At 40.2% G+C, this 12,701-nt stretch overlaps 1 protein-coding gene across 2 annotated transcripts in view; it reads left to right on the plus strand.

Annotated features, from left to right (window-relative positions):
* The window catches only part of LOC120727901 (glypican-1-like), a 60,322-nt gene that overhangs the window by 33,628 nt on the left and 13,993 nt on the right, over positions 1 to 12,701 (plus strand). For both annotated transcript variants that reach the window (XM_040022513.1, XM_040022512.1), the window contains exon 4: positions 1,698 to 1,856. In XM_040022513.1, coding sequence (XP_039878447.1) covers positions 1,698 to 1,856 — 159 coding nt within the window. The remainder of the gene's footprint in view (positions 1 to 1,697; positions 1,857 to 12,701) is intronic.

The following is a 12,701-nucleotide window of genomic DNA, read 5'->3' on the forward strand; positions in this document are numbered from 1 at the left end:
GATTTTCGAAAAGTGTTACTGTCATGCACATATTATTTTCGTGAAATATATTGTTCTTGTATTTTGTGTTAGACCTCAGTAACACAGGCTTAGAAATCACTTAACCTCTGGTTGCTGCTAGTTGCAAAGAGGTTGCTGCACCAAACAAACCTGTGATTGCTTTGGTTGCTTGCAGACTGCAGTGGTCACACATAGTTTGCACGAACTAGCGAGTGTTTACTTTTCTGCAAACACTCGCCGTTTACCCTCTGAGCTGTAGTGAAATTTGAAAAATTTAGTAAACCAGGAACAGAGGATGTTCACCTTGAGATTAAATGCTGTGTGTTATAGATGCAACCAACTTGTTTCAAATTGCACAACTTTAACGTTGAAGGCAGACCGTTTCAGTTTTCTGGTTTTCACAATTTCACTGCCAGTTGGCGAGCATTTAGCAAGCGATTGCAGACAAGTCCCGCTTCCATGCAAACTGCTGTCGACCATGGCAACCAAAGCAATCACAAGGAGCTTTTCCATACAGCACCTTGTCTTTATCACCAATGAAAAAAATAGCTTTATAACTATTTCACAATTTACTATTACCTTAGTTATAGTAATAGGTAAACATAACCTCTCTACTTTCACTTCCTCTACTTTGCAAAAATGTCTTAAATTGGATAAATGTATTATTGTTTTAAGTTGCATCTCAGTTTGGGTTGATTTTCAGGACTTGTTATTGGTTTTACACATTTTAAGGTTAAGACAAGTTATTAGCTTAGGCTGGTTTAGGTTTAGGTTAAGGTTATCTTTAGGCCAGTAGATATATTTAGTTCTAGTTCTGCACACTGAATGACTGTATGGGATCATGGATCATTATGGGGTCAGTTTAACCAAGCAAGCATTTTCTGATGCTGTGTTGCTATATTATTATGCTGTTTCACTAAAATTTCTTTTGTAAAACACTGATTAAAAGAAATGTAAAAATGTACGTGGGTGTGGATGTGTGGGGGTGTCAGAGGGTTGTTTTTTTTTTCAGCAAACACTAAATATTTTATCCTATTTTCCTCAAACGTCACAAAAATTTCATTTGCCTTATGTCTGGATTGAAGGAATTTCCATCTTACATCATTTGTCCTGATTATAGCTGCAGCTTGACTGCGGCTTTAATCGCACTGACAGTCTCCTTGTTTACAGTAAATTCTCGTATATGGCATTTGACTGTGTGTGTGTATGAACGTCACAATGTCTGAAATAGTTTCCACCTACTTCCCTGGTTTCCAGAGTTGTGCATTTGTGTGTGCATGCACTTGTCTCCAAATGTAGGCACAGGAATGCGTGTCAGGAGTGCTCATTAAAACTCAATGCCGATTGCCGCTGTACGACTGCCACACAGTTCACCACGTCTTGCCAGGAAATCAAGGGGGCGAATACACGCAGCTCTACCTCCTTGACTGCCAGCAGACCATAAAAAAGGCCATAAAAACAGCCACTGTAGTTAATTTAGTCCTGTCATGTTCATAGCGACTGTAGAGTATTTTAAACAGCGGAAACACAAAAGCTTTTAATCTCAGTTTTGTCATTCAGTGCTGACTCATGGAATCTGCTAATGACATCTTTCTTTTTTTTCTTGACTGTTCTTTGTCACCCCCTTTTATCCCCTTTTGTTCTTTCCTCCACCACCTTCACTTTCTTCTTTTCTGCCTCCACCTGTCCTTTGATAGGCGAGCACCTGCGCATCTGTCCTCAGGGTTACACCTGCTGTACCAGTAACGTGGAGGACAAACTGGCCTCGCAGAGCCGCACCGAAGTGGAGAACGTAATCAAAGATGCCGGGCGCTCCTTACAGATCTCGCTTACCGGACAGTACAAAATCTTCGATGGTGAGCTTTTTGTATTTATGATGCAGAATACGTGTCTGTGTATTTTGTTTTTTTCATTTTAAACATTCACAACAGACAAACTGACAAAAAGCGAAGGAGATCAATGATAGTTTATCTCAAAGTCTACAAAGTTTACAAAGATCTGCTGTCATGCTTCAAAAGGAGCAATTTGCAGTTAACTTTAATTAAAACTTTGTTTCCCTTTTGCTTTGATATCAGTAAAACAAAGCATGATTTAATGCAAAGAGTCAGAACCACAAAAAATGAACAAAGTCGTTTAAACCTTTGGTGGCTCAGTGGTTTAAAATGCTTCGTAGAAACTGACTGAGCCCAAACAAAGGATAAAGACAAACACATTTCACAGTGATTTGATAGCGTTCTACACTATTTAATGTGTGAAAAATGTTGCTTTTTGTACAGCATGCAAATGGTTCAATCAGTTGGAAATCATTAAGTAAAGTGTCATATCATGTTAACTGTTGAACACTCTTGCTTAGTCGCATTATACGCCATCAACAGACTAAAATTAAGATACACTACAGTGGAAAACAGCTGCGCCATCCTTCATTTCTTTATATTTTCTTTTCAAGGAGCCATACTTTCTTTTCATTTTTTGAATAGCAGTTCTCCAGACTATCTGAAGGCTTTTCAATGTTTTTCTTTTGGCATTCGCTCATTTTCAGTCTAGCCTTTGTACGTGATAATCATTATCGAAGTAATGGCTTTTTTGTTTGTTTCTTAAGCCACTTAACACTGACCTGTGAATCATTCAGGCATTCAAGGACTTTACTTGCACCCTGTCATAAAAACACATAATTTATTGCCATTTCTTTTGTATGTAATGTTTTTGCACCAACAGGGTGAATCCTAGAGCGCTGAAAAATGTATCTCAGCATTGTCCTTTAAAAATAATTGGGAAAAAATTAAAGACCTGACCTGAGAGATACCTGGTCCTTCAGTTGATCCAGTCCAGCCCAGACTTCAACATTATTGAGGCATTGTGGGATCATTTTCAGAGAGAAAAGAGTAAAAGCTGCCAATATACAAAGAAAAGCTTTGAATGTCCTTCAAAAAGTCTGGAGAACTAGTCCTGAAGACTACTTAAAGACATTATAAGAACTTGTGCCCAAGAGAGTTCAAACCGAGTTGGAGAACAAAGGTGATTAACCCAATATATTGACTTTCAAATGCATTAAATTCATACAGTCTCTGTATTTCCATTTATATTTGCACATTTCGATAACTCACAGCACCTAGAGGTTTGGAAAGTACTATATAAGATTATTATTACAGTCTCAATCACTAAATCTGCTCTACACCTTGAAAAATGATACAATAAGATCATAATAATATAAAATGTATGAGATTTTAAGTACAATGTTATAAGTCTGAGGGATGGGAAGAGAGAGAGATTAAATGAGTGCATTGGTACACCAAGGCAATTATTTGTGTGTAATGACTTGCTCCAGTTAATAGAAGGGTGTCTCTGTGCTCCACTTCTTCCCCTTGGCCAGACTGTGACAATGGATCTGTCAGCCGAGGCTCTGAGCTTGGCTAGTTAGCCTGACCTTTTCAGATCACAGTGATTAGTGGCTGAGAGACTTTTGTTTACTCTTTTTCTATTGCTCTGTGTCCTTCGTTCTCATGGACCCTCCTTTTCGCTCACGGCGCCGTTGCTGTGAGCCAACCCGCTCCGAAGCAAAAGTACACAAGCACACAGAAAGCAATCCAAGACCTACAAAATTCTCTCCATTTTAGCTCGTCATCCTACAGTTCTTGAACTTTCCCATTCTTCGGGGAGACACTTCATTTAGCACAGCAGAGCCAGTAAACAACACAGTCTACAGACGCACACATTTAAGCAGCACTCAGCTACAGTCTCTAAACATTGTAATGATTTGCATCCAAAAAATTCTAAGATAAACACACACAGACGCACACATCCCGAACATGGTTGGTTGTGTTCTGTCACAATGAGGTCATTTTTGGAGCTTGTTTTGTGTTTGTGTATGCTTGCCAGACATGCTGTTATAAATGTTTGATAGCTGCTGTTGCTTGAGACAGTAAATTAATTAGACTGCTCTATTTTGTTGATCACAAATGTAAAAACATTTGTACAGCCTCTGTTCCCCACCCACCGGACTCCTTTCAGTTTTGTTTTTCTCTGCCTGTTTTTCGTGTTCCCTTATCTTACCCCAGTGAGCATCATATGGCGATGCAGAGCTGACAGAGGGAGAAGTATATGTGTGTTGGGACCTCGAGGCCTGAAAACCATCTGCTAAAGGCCGTCTTCTCAAAGAGAGCTGAACGATAGACTGGGGTTAATTGGATCATAATGTGTCACACTTGCAACCACATGACCAGCAGTTTGGCAGGATAAAACAATTTTTTCCTAAAGACATCCTGTTGTTAGCCTTTGCTGTTGTGAAGTGGAAAATAAGACACGTTACTTCTATGTCAGACTACAGTTAAATCGCTACTGTTACATTTTCTTTTGCATTGGAGTGTTTTAAAAGTGGGGTGTCTGGATCAAGAGTCCTAAACATGAAGTATTTTTGCAAAGTTAAGGGAGATATGGTCAAACAGATGAGGAGAAGTAGATTTTAGCCATGTTGAGAGGAGCATTATTTGTTCAGTGACTTGACACGGTACCATGCTTCCAGTCTCTCCACATCTGGCTCTGTTTAGCAGGGTGTGGGCTAGCTTGCACCATGTGGCTAAATGTAGGGTGTTACTCTTCCAGCCCAGAGAAGTTAGGCCTTTTTAGATTCAGGAACTCTGGAAGAAGCACCAACCAAGCCGCAGATTAGAGGACTGCCATATTCACATCAGCTGACAGTTTGAGAGACTGTACACTGCATATATGCAACTATATGTTTAGATGTGTATGTTTGCAGGTTTGTGATTTATTCTGTGTCACTATGATTGGCTGTAAGGGATTTTTTTTATGTAGCATTAAATGAGTAACCAGTGTTGGGAGAAATAAAAAATTAAAGTCAAACAAATACTTGTCAGTGAGAATAGAAATGAGGGCAGAAATGAAGCAACTTGAGGGATAAAAGAGAGAGAAGGAATGCAAAGGCAGAGTGTGTGTGTGTGTGTGTGTGTGTGTGTGTGTGTGTGTGTGTGTGTGTGTGTGTGTGTGTGTGTGTGTGTGTGTTGGGGGGGGGACCAGGAAGAGACAGCAAGATGGGATTACATATGAAAGTGAGAGGGAGAAGGTCAAGAAGAACAAAGAGAGTGATGGCACCAAAGGGAGCTGTGTGTTAGATGGCAGCCAGGTGTGTTTAACAGATGGAAACCTTAAACCTGGCAGGCACTGTTTGGCCTAATAGTGTCATCAGTGACATCTGGATAATTGTGTGCACACACTGTGCATGTGTGTGTGTGTGTTGTGTTATTGGCTGTATATCTCAAACATACAGCTTAATGCAGGAGTGTACTTTTACTGTATACGAAACTTGTTGGTACAGTGTGAGACACACCCTGCCCCTACAACATTCTCTATACAATTACAAAATCCCTGTCATGATCCTGCTGCTTTGCAGACTAGAGCTACTCTAAGACTTGGCTTGTCTGGACCGTGACCTAAGGAGTGTTTCTTTTTTCTTTCTTGCCAAAACTAATAGAACTCTCATAGATCCTTCTATTTAATTTTCACGGTCAGCTGATGAATTGTTATCTTATACCACTGTCATATGAGTTGATAGCTTAAGCATGTCTTTAAAGTAGTAAAGGGTGTATTTTCAAACCTATGAATGTGGATAAACTGGCCATGTGTATGAGGTATATAAAAGGTGTAGAATAAAGCAGAATAAAGAATGTCGGGTTAAATGTGGTTTATAATCTCAAACACTTTGAGTGGTCAGTATGACTAAGAAAGTTCTATATAAACCCAAGTACGTGACAAACTAGGGTGCTTTTGGACCACAACCTCATTTACTTTCTTTTACTAGCTCAGGAGGTAGCAGGTCATTTACAAATCAGAAGGCTGGTGGTTTGATTCTTAGCTATTCCAGTCTGCATGCCAAATATTCCTGGGCAAGATAGATAAATGCAAGATACTAACCTCAAGTTGCTCTCTGATGCATCCATTGGAATATGAATGTGTGTGAATGTTAGATAGAAAGGTTCAGCATAGAAAAAAGTGCTTGTGTGAATGAGTAGTAAAAAAGGCAAGGTCTATGCAGTGCTTTGAGTGCTCAGGTAGAGTAGAAAGGTCAGACAGGCCTAGAGACCTGCTGGTGATCCCCTGGCAACGTAGGAAAAAATGTGCGTTCCCCATCCGGTTGGAGGATATAAGATACAAACTTGTCTGCAAAAACTCGTCATTTATTCTCTGAGCTGTGGGGAAACTTGAAAAAGTGCCGACACAAAATCAAAATTGAGAACATTTGCCTTCCCATACAAACTAGTAACAACCAGGGTAACCTGTTAGCAATGTCAAGGGGATTTTTGATGCAGCACCACATATCTCTTTGAGATCAGTTTCACATTAGCTACTACCAGTAACCTCCAGGAACCACTCACAACCTGTCAGGGACCAGTGCTTCCCCAAAGCATGTTCATTCATCTGATCACAAAATCCCTGAATTGTACACTTAAGTTGCAATGTTTTTTTATTTAGCCAAGAGAGTCGATTCACTTGCACCTTGTACTGAACCACAAAACCTTCTAATTTCCTGCTTTTAGGGTCACCTCTGATGATGTCATGAGAGACAAGGACATCTACTCCCATTGTGGTCCATAATCGGTTCATTTTATCTGCATGCAAATGATGTCAGTGGAGACCTGGAGTAGGCTGGCCTAATTATGCCAAACACATTACTCACCAGGAGCGATGACGCCTAGGAATGATAAAATTTTAAAAAAGGGACAAAAGTGAGAAAGGGAGAGAGGAATGTGCGAGGAAGGATGGTCTTGAGGAATGCAGTGGAAAGTAAATTAAGGGAATAAAAGAGAACAAAATGATAATGAGGATAAGCAACGGTATGGACTTTTGGTGGAAACAACCAAGGGAGAGAGAGAAAAAAAAAAGTCTGAAAAAGAGAACCAGCTGGATAAGGAAGAAACAGCTTTGGGTAAATGGTGCATAATGCCAGCCAGGGAAATTTAGAGGGGAGACAGAGAAAGTGGAGTAAAGGCTTTTGCAGAGGGCCTGTTGATAAACGACGTGCATTATGTGATGTGTCGGCTTGTTTAATATAAGAGGCTTTTTAACGGCATCTAAATTCTGACTAAGGGGCTCGCAGTGTTCCTGGAGCACAATGTGTGTGATAAGTGTTGTTATTGATGGAGAGCCAGTCTGATTCATAAACAGTCTAATGGCTCCCAGACTATCATTTGTGCATTCACTGCGCCCAAGACAGCAGTTGTTTGTTTATGCATGTTTTATTTATTTATTTATTTATTTATTTATTATTATTGGTAGTAGTATTCGTAGGAGAATGGAAGTAAAAGCACCAGAGTGCATCACTCAGGTGTGTCTTGCTGGTTATTTGGATATTTTTTAGCTAGCAGTCTATCACAGAACCATATATCCGTTTTTCATTTAGATTCATTTAGTGGAAATTAGGCTATCGGCCAAGGGAAACACATTTTTAGTCTTTTTTCCTCTATAATTTGAAAATAATGTTATCATTTAGAAACACTGTCAGTTGGAGGTCAGGATAGAAGAAAAACCTGGAGCAACTGTATCATTGCACCAGTGTTTAATACCCCAGGAAACTATTTGAATGCTCAGCCATCAACCAACAAAAATCAAAAGCATGACCAATCAATTTATATTTTAATGTAGAGCGCATCAGCAGTAGAAACAGACACAAATATTCCAGTATTAAAATATGTGTTCAGCGATAGCAGATGTACTGAATGTCCTCTGCTTTCTCATTTTATTTTTTTTATTCTATCTCTGCCACCTGATTTCCTCCCTCCTTCTCTCTTGGCATATGCTTCATGGTTTGCTCCCCGTCTCTCTCTTCTCTGCCAAAGAACCATCAGCTAATGTGATTTTTCAGCACTTGTCAAACGGACAAACAGAATCAAGGCTGTCAAATAAGAGCAAAATATACAATTGCTGCCTTGGCAGCACCGTTTTCTTCTTTTACTACCTTTTCATTCCTTCACTGATCTGTCCGATCGGCCCCTGTCAGTACGTGGTGCTCTGCCAAAACACAGCTCATCCTTCACATCCTTGCGTTTGCTATTTACGACCATATACTAGCTATATGGGGGTGAGTGGATGAGCTGCTGTAAGTACAGTATGCACAAATTAAAGTAGATGAGAATTGGAATTCACTTCTACTTTAATTATTTTTCCATTTTGTTTCGATTATAATGTTATTCTGTTGTAAACAATTCTGGGATTGGAAGTATTTGCAGTGTTCAAGCGTGGTCACAAGGGCTTTGAAACATTTTCTGCACATGCCAGGAACTGTTACCTTCCAATTAGAGGAAACAAACGCTTAAGTTTTACTGGAGACTAGAGAGAGAGGAGGTGATAATAGGCACACTGCAAAAGAATTTGCACTTTTAAAATGAGCCTAATCACGAACCAATTTGTAATTTTGTTTTTGTTTGTTTTTATTTTGCTTTTTTCATTCAGTGATATGGTTTCCATGAGATCCAATTTTATTAGACTGTGGTAAATGTTCCCAGGCCCGTTAAGCCCATCGTATGAGTGACATAATCCTCAGTCAGTTAATACCCTGATGTGAGAAAACCATTTGAGATCAGTCCAAGCTCTAAGAAAGAGTGATTGGCAGCTGGGGTAACATCACTGGTACCTTTCTCTGAATCTTCTGTCAGTGACACAACTTGAGTAGTAGGGAGAGGATTAAAGCCAGGCAGACGGTCACGTGAAGAGGGCACATGGAAGGTGAGGCTGCTTGTCTGGTTTAAAGGACTGTATTAAAGCATGAAAGAATACAGGGGGCTGTAGAATAACTGAGCGCAGACATACGAGGTGTTAAAGCGCGTGTGTGTGCGTGCGTGTGCGTGCGTGTATGTAATTTAATGAGGTTACAAAGCATCCAAATAAGAGAAAGTAGGAATAGACTTAAAATAAGCTTCTGACATGTCAAGGTGGCCTAGATGTGAAGCTCAGAGTGATTACAAATGAAATCATTAACTTCCCACTCAGCGCAGGAAGAAAGTCATTAAGACACACATGCTTCGCTTAGCTCACGCGTGCGTGTTAGACAGTTAGAGAGATGAAAGAATGAAAGCAAGAATGTGACGGGTGTAGAGTGTCGCTTTGGTGATGTTAGCGATTTTCTTGATCTGCTGTCACATTAAAGAAAGTTATAGCTGTTAATTATGAAGAAATGCATTAAGTGTGCTTGGTGTTTGCAGCAGACACAATATTATCATGACATCAAATCGCGAAACGCCACAATCAGTAGTAAGTATGAGCTTCATATTTGAGGTTTTTGAGCTGTAATATGGTTGTTGTTAAACTTGATGTGCACCACGTGGTGTATTTGTGGCTAGACCCACTCTGTTGGCCATGAAGTGTTATGTATTGCTCATAGTTATGTACACAGACGGTTTCCTGAGGCTGAGAAACTCCTTTTCATGTATGTATTGACCTGTCAATCAAATTAGAGTTTGAGTTTATATACCAGGTTGGCTTGTTAGGTTCCCAGCAGATAAATGTTTATTTCTTGCCCGATAAATGTGTAAGTCTTGACAGCAACAGTTATTTTTTAAATAGATTAGGATATTTCTTCTGACTGGCTGCCTCTTGCAAATAGGGCTGCTGTGTTCTCACAGACAGAGCTGTGTGCCTGAGAAGACTGCATTAAGGATATCATACACATCGTACGCCAAACACTGTCAGAAACTTGGTGTTTAAAGCGGTCTGAAGGCTGAGCTTCTGGCTTATAGGGATTACTTGTAAATTTGCTGACCTCATTATTTGAATCTTTGTCCATTTTTAACATGAGCATTCGCCATATATGTATAGCTTTACTGTAAACACATGTAATACCGTGCAGCTGTTTCTGCTGTTATTCGTCCCGTCTGTCCCCTCCACACCCGGTGTGCTGGGATATAGGCAATTAAGCATCCTTTCCCATCAATCTTTCCCCCAGAGAGCAGACACCGGGGGAGAAAGCGTAGAGGTTAAGCTTTGAGGGATGGCAGAGGATTGTGGGTGAGCGTAAAAGAAAGGGCGTATATAGAGAGGGAAGTCATATGACTCCCTATGTCATGGAGATGCAAACCAATGAAGAATGAGAAAGGTCATTTTCACACACAATAGCCCAAGCGAGCGAGCGTGCACACACACATGCACAGAGGGTTTGTGTCATACTAATGATGGCTATTACTCACTTGAGTTAAAGGGCAGAGGAGAACTGTACAACACTGTACCATTTACCGAGATCTGCCCTCCACATGTGAGCACTTAAAACATGCCCCAAGCAAAAAACTGTAAACAGAAATGCAGATTGTGCATTGAATGGCGAAAACAACTTCTCCTCAGCAGCTGAACAACATCCTTTGCTATTCTGCTGAAAGCCATTTCATTTAGCCAGACTTATTTACAGTGTGGCTGACAGTACACAGCAGGAATAATTTCTAATAGAGATTAAAAGTAAATCTGCACCTGTCAGAGCAGCTTCCCTTCTGTCTGTCTGACTGCTGCTGTGTACTCTGGATTGTGTGTGTGTGTGTGTGTTCGTGCGGGGGCTGTGATCCTTCACTGTGTACATATGAATGCGCTGTCACTTGGAAGTTGCTTTCTCTGTGTGCTGATTCGATTTATATGTATAAGAATGTGAGTTCTCCTATCATGCATGTAGCTCTGCTGGTATGTGGAGTCTGGTCCAGTGCTGTGTTTGCAGATAGTTTGAGTGACAGGAGGCTGGGGAACTGGGGAGCGATGTGTCATGCAGCTGCTGTGTAATAAATACTGGATATACAGCTGCTACATTTCAGAAGCATTTATCTCGCCAAGCATTACAATATAAGAAGTGATTTGCATCACAAAGATGGCATTCGATGTGTTGACATTTTCTCTGTGCTATGAAGTCTGTAGTTATAATTAGAAGCTCGCTAGCAATGTCTTCTGTAACTTGCTGAAGCAGTTTGCACCAACCTTTTCAGCCTTTAATCATCACAGTGTTTTACTCAACCCCCCATTTATCTAAAGTATTATATATTACAAAGTTTAACCTGGCCTACCATTGTTGTCATCAGGGAGTAAGCCCTCAAATTAGATAATTACTTGACTTGCTTGCTTTCTGCCAGTTTTAAGAAATCATCATCAGGGTTTGAGCATGAAGCATACTATAAATAATCTGACCTGCCATTATTCTGGGTTTGAAGCAAGGGGCAACTTCTGGAGCTTAAAAAAGAGGCCAAGGCAGATGTGGCGAAAACTGTAGTGCCTCTGGGACTAGCTGATGAGTTAGCATTAGATCCTTACATCCACGTAAGGTAATTTCTGGCTTGGAAAAAAAATGGCAGAGACTAAAAACACTAATGTTGAAGCTTCAAAACGTGCAGTCCAAAACCACATTTTACTCTGTCTTTCATTTCCAGGAGGCAATTAAATGTGGCAGAGAACAAGAATGTGATAATGGTCTCTATTGCGTCAGGGAATGGCGTTTTAGAAACCAAAACAAAGTAGAAAATCAGCTTGATTTAAACAGAAAAATATCCCGGCACGTTCCCAAGATTAAACCACCACCCAAAATAGGAAAATCAAGACTGGAAAAGTATAAGCCTCAGAGTGTTTGCGAGAAGAATGAAAGACAAAAAAAGGGTTTAAAAATGAGCAAATCTCTCACACTTTTATTTCTTTTACCAGAAAGCAGCAAAGACCAGCAGCTATGGAGCAAAGTCAGCTAGGGTTTATTAATGACTGGGAAGGCAGAACAGAGATACAGTATCCAACAAGGCCAGAGCTTGGATAATGCTACACAGATGGGTCAGGATGGACTTAGCATATTAACGTGTTATGTAACACCAAGTGCTGCGATTGTCTTACTGTGCCGCGATTGGCTCTGCTCATGTGGGTGTTATAGCTTTGCTACCGTATCACTCGGAACGGTTTTTCCTACAAGGCAGGGTGTGTTTGTATTTTCTTTAAATATGCAAGACAGTGTGGGAGATGGATGTTTGTGAGTGCTGTGATGTTGCTTTTTTTGTTTTGTTTTTTAAATAACTGCATCAGGGGACTAAGCTAACCCCAGGAAAGGGGTCCCATGTGGGGGCTGCAGCATCCCCCTTTTTTGCAGTGCCTCTCGACTGTGGGTGGTTGTTGCCAAAGATAAGACACCTATAATGCAAAGAAAATACTGCTGCAGACTACAGTCTCCATCTCCCTAGCACACAGACACTTACCATATCCACAAGGATGTACACACACTCAAATTCACTAAGGTGCCAACCCTATTTGTAACTAAAGTCAACAAAGAAATGCAAATGTTGGCTGGAATGGATGGATGGTTAAGGCACACTGTTGTCGTGTTGAACTTTCTGTTGTCATAATCTTGCAGAAACAGGGCTGAATTTCTAAGTTCATACATAAAATGGATGTAAACTTGTTTATGCCACTGGCCACAGAAAATGTGGGATTTATGAAAGCAAACTGAAAATGTGCACACCTCTCAACACAAGCCCAAGGACAGCAATGAGCTACCCGTTACACCTGTCTCATCTGATACTCTTGTTTACTCCTGTGTATTGCTGTCTAAAAGCTTTACTTTAAATCAATCTTAAGCTTAACATTATGTACGTCTATACTACTACGAGTTTTTGCAATGTTTTAGTCTGTAATTATTGGTGAAGCTGTATTAGATTGTATTGTAAAACAATACAACATTAGTGTTGGATATG

Source organism: Simochromis diagramma, unplaced genomic scaffold (genome assembly GCF_900408965.1).
Source record: "Simochromis diagramma unplaced genomic scaffold, fSimDia1.1 OVJJ01000205.1, whole genome shotgun sequence".
Classification (NCBI taxonomy): domain Eukaryota; kingdom Metazoa; phylum Chordata; class Actinopteri; order Cichliformes; family Cichlidae; genus Simochromis; species Simochromis diagramma.